This window comes from Phaseolus vulgaris, chromosome 4 (assembly GCF_000499845.2).
Source record: "Phaseolus vulgaris cultivar G19833 chromosome 4, P. vulgaris v2.0, whole genome shotgun sequence".
Lineage (NCBI taxonomy): Eukaryota > Viridiplantae > Streptophyta > Magnoliopsida > Fabales > Fabaceae > Phaseolus > Phaseolus vulgaris.
In genome coordinates this window covers 46,639,095-46,656,065 of record NC_023756.2, presented here as the reverse complement: position 1 = coordinate 46,656,065, position 16,971 = coordinate 46,639,095, and the positions used below count along the sequence as shown (strand labels likewise).

Genomic DNA, 16,971 nt, shown 5'->3' with positions numbered 1-16,971 from the left:
ATTACTCCAAAACAAAATGCTGCATCTCCTCATAAAATATTAATCTGTAACCACTTCTTTAACAAACAATTCGGCAATATTTTATCCCATGATTCCCTGTGTCCTCACACAAACACGAAACTCTCTCTCCCTAACACCCTCTCCTTTCCTTCGTACTCGGTCTTCTCCACTCTCACTACAACCCAGGCACAAACTCTAACCCAAAACAAAACAAAACAACGAAAGTTTCATGATCACGATGTAGAAACAGAGGAAAAGTAGAGTATGTCCTTAACATGCAACGTCAATTAATGAACCTTCTTTGAACGACCCTTCACATGCATGCTATGGATAACGTAGAAGATTTCATGCACGACGATGAAAACAACAAGAAGGGCACATCCAAATCCAAAAGAAGACAACTAGGACTCTCATGCATGCTAAACACCGAAGTTAGCGCAGTTATAGCAGTGGTTCGTCGTCCAGAATGCATTCCTCTGTACAACATCTCTGTCACAGAAGATGCCTACGACTCCTCCCTCATCACTTCCTTAAGATCCCTTCGTTCTCTCATCTTCAACCCTCAGCAAAACTGGCGCACCATCGACCCTTCCATCTACCTCATCCCCTTCCTTGATGTCGTTCAAAGCGACGACGTTCCCGCCGCGGCCACCGGCGTTGCGCTCTCCGCGGTTCTCAGGATTCTCAAGTTCGAAGTTTTCGACGAGAAGTCGCCGGGTGCAAGAGAGGGTATGGAGTCTGTTGTGTCCGGGATCACCAGCTGCAGGCTCGAGAAGACCGACCCTGCTTCGGAGGACGCGGTGATGATGAAGATATTGCAGGTTTTAACGGGGATAATGAACCACAGGGCTTCAACTCTGCTCTCCGATCAATCTGTTTGCACCCTCATCAACACTTGCTTTCAGGTGGATCAAGATAAAAAGATACTCTTGTCTCGGTTTTAGAGTTTATTACAGAGGGTAAATGGTTGAAGAAACCTAACTAACTACCTCATTGCCAACGTTGTTCCAACACAATTCATTCATGGATGATTGATTGGATTTCTTAACCATGTTCAACATGCAAAATTTACTTTGGTGATCTCTACATCTTAAAAGAGAAATTACTTCCCAACCAATTCAAAGATATCACATTTACAAAGTTGATTTAGGCTTAAAGTCCACTTCTTAATATTATGGGTGTTAGAGTCATTTCGAGTCTATCCTAAGTTTTGTTGGTCTTATCAGGCCACCCGAGCCGTTATTAGATCACCTATTATATATTATCCTACGCACGAACTATCACTCTCGCTTAGCTCTCGCGTGAGGGAGTGTGTTGGAGATTGCACATCGACTAAAAATTAGAACATTTCATAGTATATAAGTAGGTGAAAACCTTACCTCATAAGTCAGTTTTACAAGATTGAGTTAGACTTAAAGTTCACTTCTTAACGTAGAATTAATATAGAATGCAAAAAACTTAAGTAATTTAGGTATATAGTAATTATAGGTAGTTAAAATCTAAAAATAACACCTCAGATAAAACATTTACAGTAAGACCCCATTATTTATTTATGTAGGCTTTGTTAATTCTGTTCCTGTATGTTTTTTTTTTCTTTCATAAATGACATTCTGGTGGTACTTACTAACTCAAGAGGATTTAAATCCTGGTTTCAGGTTGTTCAACAATCGGCGAGTAGAGGAGATTTACTGCAGAGGAGTGCGAGGTACACCATGCATGAGCTTATCCAGGTTGTGTTTAAAAGGTTACCAGAAATTGAGGCTAAGGATAGAGAAGGGGACTCAGATTCTGACATGGAGGATGGTGATGAGGGTGGTGGTTTGGAAACTGGCTACGGTGTTCGTTGTGCCATTGACATATTTCACTTCCTGTGCTCTTTGTTGAATGTTGTGTCCATAGTTGAGGCAGATGGGTCTACTTCTCACACTGCTGATGAAGATGTTCAGATTTTTGCTTTGGTTTTGATAAACTCAGCGATAGAACTGAGTGGGGATGAGATAGGAAAGCACCCTAAGCTCTTGAGGATGATCCAAGATGATTTGTTTCACCATTTGATCTACTATGGGACATGGTCTAGCTCCTTTGTGCTCTCCATGATTTGCAGCACTGTGTTGAATGCCTTTCACTTTCTCCGCAGGTTAGAGATCCTTTCAAGGAAAGAACTAACAAGCTTCAAGAGAGAGTTTGATTTTATTTATATAAATTGTTCGAGATCCTACATCGATTAAAGATTATGTTCGACTAAAGATTATGACATTTCATATAGTATATAAGTGGGTGCAAACCTCATCTTATAAGTCAGTTTTATGAAATTGAGTTAGACTTAAAATTCACTTCTTAATATAATATCAGAGTCATCTCAAGTTTATCGCACCATCCATAATATACAGTATAAATTCATATTACTGGAGGGGGGAGAGAGATAGAAAAGAGTTTCAACAACTTTTTATGGTTTACTTTTGTATTTTGTTTTTGTAGGTCTATCCGGTTCCAACTGGAAGCATTCTTTTCATATGTGCTGTTTAGAGTTGCAAGTTTTGGGAGCACAATTGCTCTTCAAGAAGTAGCAATTGAAGGAATAATAAATTTCTGCAGACAGCCAACATTCATCGTTGAAGCATATGCAAACTTTGATTGTGATCCATGTTGTCGGAATGTGTTTGAGGAGATTGGGAGGTTGCTTTGCAAACACTCATTTGCACTGAATGGCCATGTCACCAGTTTGCACATTCAAGCCTTTGAAGGACTACTGATCATGATTCACAACATTGCAGATAACATTGACAAAGATGGTTCAACAGGTTCTTTGGGTGCATACTCAATTCAATTGACTGAGTATAAACCCTTTTGGGAGGAGATGGATAAAGAAGATGACTTGGAAGGTTGGGTGGAACATGTAAGGCTTAGAAGACTTCAGAAAAAGAAACTTCTCATTGCTGCAAACCATTTCAACAGAGATAACAAAAAGGGTCTTGAGTACTTGAAACATGCCAAGTTAATCTCTGATCCTCCTGATCCAGCAGCTCATGCTCACTTCTTTCGCTACACTCCAGGCATAGACAAGAAAACAATAGGGGAATTTCTTGGAGACCCTGACCCTTTCTACCTCATAGTTCTCAAAGAATTCACTGACACCTTCCATTTCCAAGGCATGTCTCTTGACACTGCCCTTAGATTTTATCTAGAAAGTTTCTTGCTGCCAGGAGAGTCACAAAAGATTCAACGTGTACTAGAAGCATTTGCTGAGAGATTCTATGATCATCAATCCTCAGACATGTTTGCAAGCAAGGACACTGTTCTCATCTTGTGCTACTCTCTCATCATGCTCAACACAGATCAGCACAACCCCCAAGTCAAGAAGAAGATGACAGAAGAGGAATTCATCAGGAACAATAGAGCAATCAATGCAGGGCATGATTTGCCTAGGGAGTACCTTTCTGAGCTTTTTCAATCCATTTCCACTTGTGCATTTTCCCTTTCTCAAACCACAGTGTCACTAGACATGAGTCCAAGTAGGTGGATTCAGCTCATAAACCGATCCAAAGTGGTGCAACCTTTCACACCATGTGATTATGACCGCAGAATATGTAGAGACATGTTTGCCTCCATTGCTGGTGCATCAGTGGCTGCTCTTTCATCATTCTTTGAGCATGCTGATGAAGAGGAGTTGCTGCATGAGTGCATTGAAGGGTTGTTCTCAGTTGCAAGGATCTGTCAGTATGGACTAGAGGATACCCTTGATGAACTCATAACATCCTTCTGCAAATTCACAACACTACTAAATCCTTATGCTTCCATAGAAGAGACCATGTTCTCCTTTAGTCATGATATGAAGCCAAGAATGGCAACAGTTGCTGTTTTCACAGTAGCAAACTACTTTAGGGACTCAATTCAAGGAGGTTGGAAGAACATAGTAGATTGCTTGTTAAAACTCAAAAGGCTTAAACTATTACCCCAACATGTCATTGATCTTGAGGCATCAGTGGATGTCCCAACAACACCTGAATCAGGAGGTGTGATGTCTCCAACAGATGATCATAAAGTTGGCTGCCAGAGAGTTTCTAGCATGATGACTCGTTTTTCCCATCTTTCATCAGAGGGCATGGATGATGGTTTGACCCTTGGTAGTGAATTTGAACAGAATACCAAAATGATCAAATTGTGCAAAATTGGTAGCATCTTCAGCAACTGTTCAAACATCCCCAGAGAATGCTTACAAAGCCTTGGGAGATCTTTGATATATGCAGCTGCTGGAAAAGGCCAAAAGTTTAGCACACCAGTGGAGGAAGAGGAAACAGTTGAGTTCTGTTGGGATTTGATCGGTGCAATATCATTAGCCAATGTACACAGATTCCAAATATTCTGGCCATCCTTCCATGATAATCTTCTATCAGTTGCTCAATTTCCCATGTTCTCCCCAATCCCATTTGCAGAAAAAGCCATTGTAATCCTTCTCAAGGTCTGTGTCAAGCTCTTTTCTGCTCCAAGAGAGGATAAACAAGTTGAGGAGTTTATATTCAAGTCCATAACCTTAATGTGGAAGCTTGATAAAGAAATTCTAGACACATGTCATGATGTCATATCACAATCAATCAGCAGAATACTCATTGAATACCCTGCAAATGTGCAGACACAAATCGGATGGAAGTCAATGCTAAATCTGTTATCAGTTGCATGGAGGCATCCTGAGACATATGATGCAGGAATTGAAGCTTTGATAGCATTATTCTCTGATGGCACCAACATATCACGCTCAAACTATGCATATTGCATTGATTGTGCCTTTGGTTGTTTCTTAGCCAAGAACAGTCCAATAGACAAAAAGAAAAAGATACTTGACCTATTGGCTGATTCAGTAAACTTGTTGGTTCAATGGCAGAGAAGCCAATACTCTGATCCGGGAAGCAATGTTAGTGCAGCAAGCTACACAAGCAGTTCCTCCATTGAGGAAAATTCAAGAGGTCCTTCTTCGGGAAACTACATCATGAACCTATTTGTGAAACTTGGAGAAGCATTTAGAAAGACAAGCTTATCAAGACAAGAGGAGATAAGAAACCATGCAGTTTGTTCTCTTCAAAAGAGTTTCAATCTAGCTGAGGATCTTCTTTTCATCTCATCAAACTGCATCAACTACTTCAACCTTGTGATTTTTGCAATGGTTGACGAGCTTCATGAGAAGATGTTGGAGTACTCAAAGAGGGAAAATGCAGAGAAGGAAACAAGGAGTATGGAAGGGACCCTTAAGCTTGCAATGGAGCTGTTTTCAGATATGTACTTGCAATCATTGAAACAAATAACTGAGTCTCCAGGATTCAGGACATTCTGGTTAGGCATACTGAGAAGGATGGACACATGCATGAGGGCTGACTTGGGAGAGTATGGTTTATCAACTTTGAAGGAAATAATTCCTGATTTGTTGAGAAAGATCATAACACAAATGAAGGAAGAAGGAATTTTGGAGCCAAGAGAAGAAGATGATATGTGGGAGATTACATATATTCAGATACAGTGGATATGCCCTCGTCTCAAGGATGAATTGTTTCCATTGTAGACTAACTTTTTTTACTTTTTTTGTGTCATTTTTTACACCATTCATTGGTTTTTGTAGCACACTTTCTCCATTTTTCAACTTCTGATTCAAAGGATGTAAAAACAGTAGTATTTTATACCCTCAACACCTCAGTGCATAGTTCTTTAACATGTTCTTGTCTCATACATAATAAAAGGGTAGCAAATCTAATGTATTTAGCATTTCTTGCATCCTTGAAGATCACCACTACTTAATATCTTGGAAAATGCATTATTTCTCTCTCGTTGGTTTGCATTCCAAAGTCAATAAATCTATGACAACATGGCCATGCATCTTTGTTTCACTCAACAATCTTTTAAATTTAAGCAAATTCTCCCCCCAACTCTCCGTACCTTCTAAATATGGTAGAGAGTGTTGTGTTTTCTTCTTTATTTTCAATTGGTGGTGATCGTACCTTCTGAATATGGTAGAGAGTGTTGTGTTTTCTTCTTTATTTTCAATTGGTGGTGATCGTTTGTGGTTGACTAGCAGTGAACTTGGTGTTTGAGATATATTTTTTGTGATGTTTTTTCAATTGATACAAAAAAATTTCTTAAATGGCTAGAGACCGGAAAGAAGGTAGGAGGGTGTGGAAATGCAAATAATATTATTTTAAAAAATTATGCTAATTTTTCACGATAAATTTTTTCTTAAATTTTCTGCAATGTCTTTAGTTATCTGAAGAATTTTGACACAAATTTCTTTTAAATATTTTTTTTTATCAGTAATAAGGATTCAGGAACCATTTAAGGTAAGGGTGGTTCAACATTTCTTTTAAGTATAAAAACTAATATCGTTTATTCCTTCAAAATTTTAATCCTTGGACCATCAATAGTATCATTAATTTATTCATTCAATCCTACAAAATTAACATCAATTTAATTCGTCAATCATAGAATTCACACAATTATAAATCTCGCGTTCGGCATACCTATGGTGATGAACTACAATAATGAGACATAAAATTATATGTTTAAAATCAAACTAATCATTTTACCGAATATTCCATAATTTGAAGTTCAAATATAATTTATAAAATGAGTAGGTCTAGACTTGTTTATTTTACAAGAATAAAGAAAATATTTAACTCATAATTCAATTGTGATTAACTCAAATTCAGAAATAATAAATTATATCTTAACATTATGAATAAAACAATACTTTTTTAAATGAAACGAAATACAAAATAATATAATATATTTTATAAATAAAATGACTCATAGTAAAACACGTTAATTTGATGCATTAACATATAAAAATTTATACTCAACTGTCTAAAAATCACCTTAACTATGACTTTTACGGGAGTTATTAAAAAATTAAAAGCCTTCCATACATAACAATTGAGAAAAAGTATTACTTTTTTTACATTGTTAACGCATTTAATTTAAATTAAAAATGACAACCTATACATAAACTTTTAAAATATTTTAGTCGAAAAATATAATATAAAATAAAAGCCATTTTTTAAAAACTAGTTTCTCTAACAAAATTGATCGAATTTTGACTGATTTTACTGATTCTGTAATTCATGTTTTAGCAACTATTCGAAAAATAAAAATAGGACCAATCTGTTCAATGGTGGTAATGGCATCTCCCTTTCACCCTTTCATATTTCAGTTCCATAATGACGGGAGAAAAGAATCTAATTTTTTATTTGGGTAAAAACGTGGTTAAAAAATAATCTTTCTAGATTTGGTCAAAGTTATTTTGATTCTATACTATAAAAACAATGGTTGTAAGGATCCAATTTCTAAAATCCTGCAAGATTTTTTACCATTGATAGTATAAACATTTTGACTTGACCAAGAACAAAATCCACTACTCTTAAAAATATAAAGACAATAACTTATCTAAATCACAGGAGATTCAAACCAATTTTTTTTATCAAATATTGAATTTTCATGGGTGAATTTGCTATTTAGGATGTAATAAAAATAAAATCTATAAAAATGTTATAAGGAAAATGGGAATCAGCAGAGCCTTAGCAGGGTATTACTGATCAAAGTCTCTTGCATACAATGAAATAACAAAAAAGACAGCAAACAAAACTCTTACATTGAAATAACAAATGGACACTAACATCATTTTAAAGCTAATTTATATTTTTTGGTCGGTTGTGTCTAATAGACACATTATGCAAGAGTTGTTCTCCAGCTCAACTGCCATAACAAAACATTCCAAATAGTGACATCAAGATTCTCAGTTCAGTGGAGGTGTATTTAAGTTTAGTATACTATTAACATTTCATTTCCATTCAAAGACAGATAAGTTACAGAAATGTGCTGCAAATTATTTAATGGTGCACCAAGATTATTGTTAGTCACCCATACAAAAATATTACCCTTTCTAATCAACTTCCCCATTATCAGGGAACACAGGTCAAAAACCTTACTGGGTGCATCTCTTTTTCGGCGTGTAGACGATGTTTTCCCTCCAAAACTGGTGCACTCTATCAAGATATCACCACCCTTTCCAGGATTATCTACTAAAACAGAAAAAAATAATAAAACATTGCAATATCATTTTCGAATATTGTGGAATAATCAGATACCCTGCACTATTTAAAATAAACAATCAAACGTGTAAATATATAGTAACAAATCCAAACTGATAGAGTATGAAAGCACACCTCTTACGGATAAAGAATCAATGCAACGCAAACTACCCCAAAACTAGATTTCAATGTAACTAACTCTATTACACTGTCCAACTTTATAATGAAGTTTGTTGGCATCCTTAAGCATGGATATTGAACCATCACAGCATTCCAACATATAATCTGATTAAACAACAGTATCAGTCACACCTCCTTCTGCTACTCATCAAAACAAATGTAATGTTAAATTGACAATACCTGACTCTGTCATCCTTTAGCCTGAAAATGTTACATTATTCTCCAAAAAATTACAAATTTTGGTCTGAATTGTCCTTATGCAGGGCACACACTATACATTGAAAAGGATTAATGTGGGCAACATTTGAGATTTTGAGGGACTAATGTCAGCATTTTACGTTCTTGAGGCATATGTGTCTGCTGCTAAATTATAGTCCCTGTTTCTCTCTCTAACAAACAGAAACGCACGTTTTTCTTAATTTTATGGCATGGTGAAACAGACTCTAATCTGATTTATACGAAATCCCTATCACTACTTCACAGCAAGCAAGTAAATTACTAAGTTTTTGTTATCATATAGAATATAAGTGGGATTCCAATTTCATTTGACTGCATGATCTGAGGACTCAATATGAACAGTCTAACCAAATCAAGCCAATGATTCTTATACGATGTGCATTGGTACATGAACTATTCAAAAAGCTCAAAGAGTGAGCTTTCTTTCCCAGGTTCATTGAAAATGCTAATTTCATTGATTACCAATCACCAGATACCATTTGCTCCATTGAAAAGGAAATCATTGACAAAATTGACCGGACTACAGTCTATGAATGCTTGTGATACAAACAGCCTTAAGAAAATAATAAAATCATGTTCAGGGTGGGTTGCCTCCCAAAATCCAAATCAATTAATATAAAGTGAAGCCTATATTAAACCCTTCATCATGGAATATTCCTATCTGGAACTAAACTCTATATTATTCACAAACAGTGTTTTTGTTAGAAATAAGCATTTATTGAACACCTTAGGATAATTTGACAATAGTTATGTTCCTATAAGTATAACATCTTAATCCAGAAGTAAATTCTTGAACTTATAGGAAACATTCAAAATGTTCTTTAATATTTTCATTTCATAGCAAACAAATTTGGTCAGCACATTCAAGAACTTAAAGGAAATCAAAATATCTGCATCCAAATCACAGTGAGGCGGTGTACAATATGCCAGAACAAAAAATATTTTTTTTATCGCCAATAATATATATATGTGTGTATATATATACACAAAATTCTGTACAGATTTATGTAATAGATAGTTATTTTATATTTATACTATTAAGAGTATAAATAATTAATAACCACCAAATCCAACTAAAAAGACTATTACTAATTTTATACTATAACACCTCACCTTAGGTCCCCAAACATACATATCAATCAAATTACAAAATTATATATTGTGTACTAAAAGCATAAGCTATACAAGAAAATATACTTAGGGGTGCATCCCGGTAAGCAGCTTAATTATGTACTTATCATGCTAATGTTTATGTATTATTTGTTTCTATAATTGAAGTATTAACAAGGTCAAACTATTTTCATATAAGCCATAGCCTATCCTGAGAGCTTACTGAAATAACCTGAAATGTTAAAACAATATACAGAGGAAAGGATGTGTTATCTTCATTAGCTTACTCAAACACTCACATAAATATTATATCATAATTCCTGGTAAACTATAAATAAGTTCTTCAAATATTCCAAACACACCTTAAATCGTTAACCAACCAACCAACCCTACCTACCTACATCATTCACTGAGATTCTCCGTGGAAGTGTCGGTATCCTCCTCATCCCCTTCCTGAATTTTGGCAATCTCAGCCTGCGCCCTCTCGAGAATCTGCTTCTTCTGCAGCTCCAACTCCCTGTTAAAATCCAGCCTCATCTTCTCCAACTCCATCATCTGCTGCCTCTTGCTGTTCTCAATCTTCTCATAAATCTTCCCAAACTTCTGAATCGAATCCGCCAACACACGGAACGATGTCTCGTCCTCCTCATCCTCAGCAGCAGCACCACCGCCACCACCACATTCCTCTTCCTCTTCATCATCATCATCACTCTCAGACTCCCCTGGACTGTCCCTCATCTCATCAAATCCATTGGACCTGTTCAAGTAAATCCTAGTGTTCATAAACACATACTCCCCAGAATCCACCCCACACGCAAGGCCATACTCCTGCCTTGCAGAAGATGCCATCAACATGTCCATCTTCTTGAAGAAGGCCCATTTGCAAGAGCCCATTCCCATTTCATCCATTTTGGTTTTCTCCTTCTTGTACTTTCTCTTCAGCTTGTCCAGCACGCTCCTACACTGCGTCACGCTTCTATCCGTTTTCAATTCCTCCGAAACCTTTTCGGCAACCTCGCGCCATTCCTCCGACCTCAAACTGTTCCTCCCGAGCTGGAGGAACTTGTCCCCCCACACCTCCAGCAGCACGAAAGTCTCGTGATCGCTCCACTCTTCCCCGGAAGAACCCGAACCGCGCGAACCGTACGACAATTTGAAACGCGGCGCGAATTCGTAGGATCCCGGCGCAACTAGCACCTTGCGCTTCTTCGGGATCCGGGGATACCCGACGACGTCGTTTTCGTCGTAGCCGTTTTCGCCTTCGTCGTTGTCGTCGTTGAAATCTTCGTGTTCGTTTTCTTCATCGTCGTCGTCGTCGTCGTCGACGACGGACTGGTCGTAGCGCGTGGGCATTGGGCGGTGGTAAGGGGCGGCGCGTACGGGGTGTTTGTGTCGGTGAGAGGGGTTCTGACGGTTAAGAGAGAAGGACTTGGGAGGGTACCTTGCGTCGTCTTCCATGTCGTCCATGGGAGTGTGTGAATAACGGAATCGCAGAGATTGCACGAAACAAAATCGCGATTGTGAGAAAGGGATTTGAGAAATGAAAGGGGAATTTAAGCGGTGAAGGGTGAAATTGGGTTAGGGTTTTTATGTGGTGTCAAATTTGGGTAATGTTTCGATCTTCACACACTTTTTCTCTTTCCTCATTTTGTGTTTGTGAAGGAACAGTGTTTGGGCTCAAAATAGTGGCCTTTTGGTATGGATCACAATTTTAATTGGCCTAATACTTATGCTACTTTAGAACACTTTCTTTTAACATTTTTTCTTCTTCTTTAACTTCTATACCTTCTCCTATTTTCCTTTTAGAATAAAATTAGGTGGTTATTATGCAACAAATCTTAATTCAACCAAATCTCCTTCCTCATTTGTTGCATTATCATAGAAACTCACATAATCACTAAGTGTATAACATATTTAGTTATAGTTCTCTTCACTTAGGCATCATAGGATTTGTTTCTTTAACATTAAGTTCATTGTACAACTTGAAGGTCCAATTGGCTTTTAAATGGAGTCCAAACTCAATTTACGGAATATTAGTAATCAAGACCGATTCAAATAGGAAGTGTAGAGATAAATATACACAAAGATTTATATTGGTTCACCCATGAAAAAAAAACTATGTTTAGTCTCCTTGAACAACCTAGCCAAGAGGCTTTCACAAACAAGTATTATCCACCTCTTTTTTAAGTACACTAGTATTGTATACATCTAAGAGGTACACAATATTATGAACATTTGCAAGTTCATTATAACCTCTCAAAGTACACATTATTCTCAACCTCTATGGGTTAACCAAGTATTTTAATCTCTCGAGGTACACAATCCTAATCTCCTCCTAAGATCAAGGATCTCTCAATATAATGAGAAAAACTCTCTTTTAGAGAGAACAAATAAGATTCTTAGGGTATACTCAACAACAAAGAATTTACAATGCTCACGCTCAAAACTCAATCTCACATATTCTCTCTTACTAGCGGATATGAAAATGTATAAGCACAGATCTAAGACACAACTTTACAACTTTGTCTATACAATTGAATATATCGTTTATCGCTTTCTTGTTTTTGTGTGTTCTTCACCCCTAATGTCTTTATATAGACTTCTGGAATATGTACATTGTAGCTTCAGAATTTCTTCAATTCTTCATATAGTTGTTGGATGTTTGATATAGAAATAATTCTCTTGTTGATCATCGCATTTAAGGTTTTTCAAAATCTTTATTTATCTTCTTCAAATATATACGATGACCAGAATTCTTCGAAAAGTAGGTCAGTATTTGTCTTCATCACTCGTACAAAAAAACTAAACTACTGAACTAAATGCTCTATCTATTTATATTACTCATTAAATGGATCTATTGGGCCTGCGATCTCAAATCACCTCATATATATCTTTTGCTTATTCTTTATTAATTGATTTTCTATTTTATAATTTTATCCTTTAACATTTCCTTAGCTTTTTATCATTTGTACGTGTTTCTTGTTAAAACTGACCCATGTATATACCCTTCCACGTAAGATTTTTACGGACACATCTTTTGTTGCTTTTTCTACCTTCATCTATCTATACATAATATACATTTATTTATTTGTTAGAAGATATATATTTTAATGACTTGTATGTTTAGTTTTAGTATAAAAATAATTTTGTTATATGTTAATATATATTTTTAAAATCAATAATACAATTTCTTCACAAACCCACAATTTTTTTTTTCAATTTAGTGACATATAGATGAGAAATTGTCGGCAAATATGATTTGCAACTATAATTTCGTCAATTCCTTCATCAAACTAACAATGAAAACTGCAGCACTAATGGCACTTTAGCTAACAAATATAATTGGTCCTCTTCTCCATTATTGAGTTTGAAATGGAGTTGAGGGAGACACTTTTGGGTTTTCTTTCTTTTTTTAGTTTTTCATTATAATTTAAAATATTAAATTATAAATCCTAAATACTAAATCTTAAACATAAAACACAATTATGATAAATTGATAAATTGTGACCTTTGAGTGAAAGGGTGATTGAGTTGCATAATTTTAATGCTTATTTAAAAATAAGAAATCAAAAGGAAATCCATCAAATTATATTATTTTCTACTTACAATTATTTCTTTTTCTACCTACAATCATGTAGAATTAATTATCAATGGTCCAAGTCATTCAATATTTTACCAAAAGCTATTGAGAAAAGAGATATTCTTCTTTTTACATACACACAACAAATATTTAGCAATATTTACATTATCAGTAACATGTTTTAAGATATTTAAAATACCTTAGTTTTACCTTTTTTAATAGAACAGTCAGGTAACTTGAAATGCATGCAAACTAAACACCTACCCACCTTAAACAAAAACATGACCAAATTACTAAGCATAAACTATTGTAAATTTTTAACTTTTGAAACTGGGATATAAATTTTACCTTATAAGTCAGTTTTACAAGATTAAGTTAGACTTAAAGTTTGTTGGACTTATCCGATCATTTACTATCGAACTGCTATCAAACTATCCATAAATATATAATTTCACACACGAGTTGACAATCTCAACGTAAAGAGAATGTGTAGAAATAATAATATTTCATAGTATATATATAGTTACAAAACTCATCTTAAACCATTTTATAAACTTGAATTAAATTTAAAGTTAATTTCTTAATAACATTGTAGCCCAAGACACTATAACATGGAGATGATGCAGACTATGGTCGTGTTTACATTTATGGCTTGATTTAAATTAGTTGTGAAACCTATGCTCACTACAAGAAAATCATCCAATAAAAATCAATTTTTAGAGACCAAAATAATTAGTTGCAATAATAACTAAATTAGAGACCATTTTAGAAACTAAAACAAAAATTGGTTTCTAAATTAATTTCTATTATTGTTAAATAGTTTTTAAATTTGTATCTAAAACCTTGGTTGCTAATTAGATACCCATTTAGAAACTATTTAACAATAATAGAAACTAATTTAGAAACAAATTTTTGTTTTAGTTTCTAAAATGGTATCTAATTTAGTTACTATTGCAACTAATTATTTTGGTATCTAAAAATTGGTTTTTATTTCATGTTTTTTTTTTTCTTGTAGTGGCTTCTTCCTCTCTATATATATAATTAAGAAAATCTTTGTTTTTCAAGCAAGTAATACTGAATTCAAGTTTTTAAGTATTCTGAGTTTGAACAAGGTAAATGAAAGAATTACCTAACAGACTCAGTTAAAATGATTAGTAATGTTTCACAGTATATACTATTAATCATAATAACATAATTATGAAAATATCTGAGATTAATCTACATGGTCCATATTGAGTACCCCATCACCGTCTACCACGAAGAAATATTGGATGGTAGTGTGCCACCATTCCGACAAAATAATTCCAACATACTGCAACAGTGTTACACAATATTGAGCTCACTGTATCAGCTTGTCAGAATAGGCCTCTGCACTACTCACTGTACAATTTATGACTGCATAACCACCAACAAACAACTCTGTTCTTCATCTCTGCTCAACTTTCTTCTTTAAGTGAATTCATTATCATTCACTAAACCAAAAATTATTAACATGCCAATTGACACTTATTAAAATAGTCTAAAAGTTTAAGTCTGAATGTGCAATATATTAAACAATTAGAGAACTATATTTCATTGTTTAAAGTTAATTTATATATCTCAACTGATCAAACCCTTGCAATCCAACTCAAATATTTGCTTGAAAAGAAAACAATTTGGTTAAAATTAATGAAGAGATAGAGCACTGTACCTCTGATTATCACAGAAAAAAGCATCAAACTTTCATTTACTTTTATATAATTTTTAATCAGCAAAAAAATTGAAAATACTATTTTGGTGCATATGATCTACTGAACACCTTAATTTTTATAAATCTTGTTAAGAGAAGTATATGGATTGCAGTTATTAATGAGATTTGGAGACGTATGAATAAACACATATTTAAAGGTGGAGTTATTGATATTTTGAATTTTTTTTTCAACTAAAGGTTTAGTCTTTATTTACAACGAAATTTGTTTTTACATGTTTTTCTTTTTCTGATTGATGTCTTGATTCGCTAACTTGTTTGTTTATAATCAACAACCTTTGATAATTTTGAATAGGTTGATTTTGTGGTGTTATTCTTTTTTTAATGTGTCTATTGGTTTTGAGTTACAGCTTTTGATAAATTTTCAGAGTTTTTTTTTAAAAGAGTTGTTGGTGTTTTTTTTTTTGTTATATAAAAGAGTTACACGAAGTGATTTATATTTTTTTAACTGATAAAAAAATTATTTTGGAGTATTAATACAGATGTTTTTTTTTTTCAAAAACGAACGAAGAATATGACAAAAAAATCCTATCTCTAAGCTTTGCATTCTAGAAAAAAAAAATTGATATCATAAAATCACATGAACTCACCTTTGATTTATTAAGCTGGTCACTTCAAGTGTAGCATATTATTGTTTTGGTATGTTATGAAATTAATTGAGAATTGATGATGATTATGGTTTATACATATAAATGGTGGATGGAGAGAAAATATAAGTGTGCGAATCATGAATGCGAAATGGAAGTTCACGTTACTGTCATGTGGTAGAGCTGGTCTATTACTTTGAGGGAAGGTAACTTGTGAGGTTGCAATAAACATCTCCAACTGCACATTAAATTCTATTCCTCTTCTTTTACATGAACATTATCATTCGTTCACATGCAAGCAAGAACTATATAAATCCATGCATACATAGGTGGTGTGATCAGTGAAGTGTGTAGCAGTAAAATATTATAAGATGGTGATGGAGAGGAAGTTCATTTGGGTTGTTATTTTGGTGCTGGGATTAATGTTCCAGAATGTTGATGCTAGGAACTTGCAGAAAAAATCAAAGGAAGAGGTGAAGAAGCCTGAATCATGCATAGATGGAGGGTCCGGTGGTGGTTTGGGTGGAGGAAGTGGTGGTTTAGGAGGAGGATATGGCGGAGGAGGTGGAGGTGGTGGTGGTTTAGGGGGTGGATTTGGAGGAGATGGTGGTGGTGGGAGTGGTTTAGGTGGTGGTAGTGGTCTAGGTGTTGGAATTGGTGGTAATGGTTTAGGTGGTGGTGGTATAGTTGGTGGCATTGGTGGAGGCATTTACAAAGGAATTGGAATTGGAGGTGTTATAGGTGGAATTGGTGGTGTCATTGGTGGTTTCAAGCATGTTGAAGCCAATAAGCCTTGAAAAATTAGAAGGGTTCAATAATTGCATACTAGGCGATGATATAATGTTCGCTTCGATGGAAGTTGATGTTTGATTTTGGATTTATGCAAAATTTTATTTTGTTTTCGTATTCTGTTTTCGTTTTCTTTTTCCCGTTAGTGTTTAGAACCTTTAGAATGTATGAAGTTGGTGGTTTGATACGATGTTAGGATTTCTTATATGTTAGCAATAAGGGGTGTTAGGTTGGGTTTTGAGCTAGTCTCTGATTATTGTTTTATTGTTATTGTTTTTATGTATAAGGGTTGAATCACCTCTAAAATGATTTTAAATGTTATTGTCGATAAAAAAAAATATGATATAGTTCTGTCATTAGTATTTCATTTTCACTTGTTGTTTTTATTTTGTTTTAATTTTGATATCTTTCTGTATCCACAAATGAGTTCACTGGGTGCATGCATGTTAAATTTTATTTCACTTTTTTTTACAATTCAATAATGTTATTGAAATAAACGTGTTTCCTTTTAGTCAATAAAGTAAGTTGGATAGATCAAAATCAATAGTTTCTTTCTCTTTAACTTTGATTATAAGAAGATAACAGAATAAAGTGAAAACCAATTGTTATTTGCATTAAACTGTAACAGGGTCAAAAGTGGCCATTGAAACTAAGAAAACTTTACATGCGTGGCTT

The 16,971-nt window shown here is 34.6% G+C and overlaps 3 protein-coding genes across 10 annotated transcripts; 2 read left to right on the top strand and 1 right to left on the bottom strand.

Moving 5' to 3' along the window:
* The first annotated feature begins 189 nt into the window (after positions 1-189).
* Positions 190-5,699, top strand: LOC137838062 (ARF guanine-nucleotide exchange factor GNL2). Its single transcript, XM_068647282.1, has 3 exons — positions 190-905; positions 1,656-2,137; positions 2,479-5,699. Exons 1-3 carry the CDS (start codon positions 318-320, stop codon positions 5,549-5,551), a joined length of 4,143 nt encoding a protein of 1,380 aa, XP_068503383.1. The 5' UTR covers positions 190-317; the 3' UTR covers positions 5,552-5,699.
* Positions 5,700-7,790: 2,091 nt separating this feature from the next.
* Positions 7,791-11,293, bottom strand: LOC137838060 (trihelix transcription factor ENAP1). 8 transcript variants are annotated; one of them, XR_011085543.1, is made up of 3 exons: positions 8,427-11,287; positions 8,202-8,351; positions 7,791-8,054 (listed from the first exon to the last, which is right to left on the bottom strand). XR_011085543.1 is itself a non-coding variant. In XM_068647279.1 (2 exons), the coding sequence occupies exon 1, from the start codon at positions 11,058-11,060 to the stop codon at positions 9,996-9,998; it is 1,065 nt and encodes a 354-aa protein (XP_068503380.1). In that variant the 5' UTR covers positions 11,061-11,293; the 3' UTR covers positions 7,791-8,057; positions 9,991-9,995. The 8 variants fall into 8 exon arrangements, 4 of the variants coding, with proteins under 4 accessions (XP_068503380.1, XP_068503379.1, XP_068503382.1 ...); XR_011085545.1 differs by having other exon boundaries at positions 7,791-8,057; positions 9,991-11,253; XR_011085544.1 differs by having other exon boundaries at positions 9,991-11,253.
* A 4,585-nt stretch (positions 11,294-15,878) lies between these two features.
* On the top strand, positions 15,879-16,304 carry LOC137838910 (cold shock protein 2-like). Its single transcript, XM_068648119.1, has one exon. It carries the CDS (start codon positions 15,879-15,881, stop codon positions 16,302-16,304), a length of 426 nt encoding a protein of 141 aa, XP_068504220.1.
* Positions 16,305-16,971: the final 667 nt, after the last annotated feature.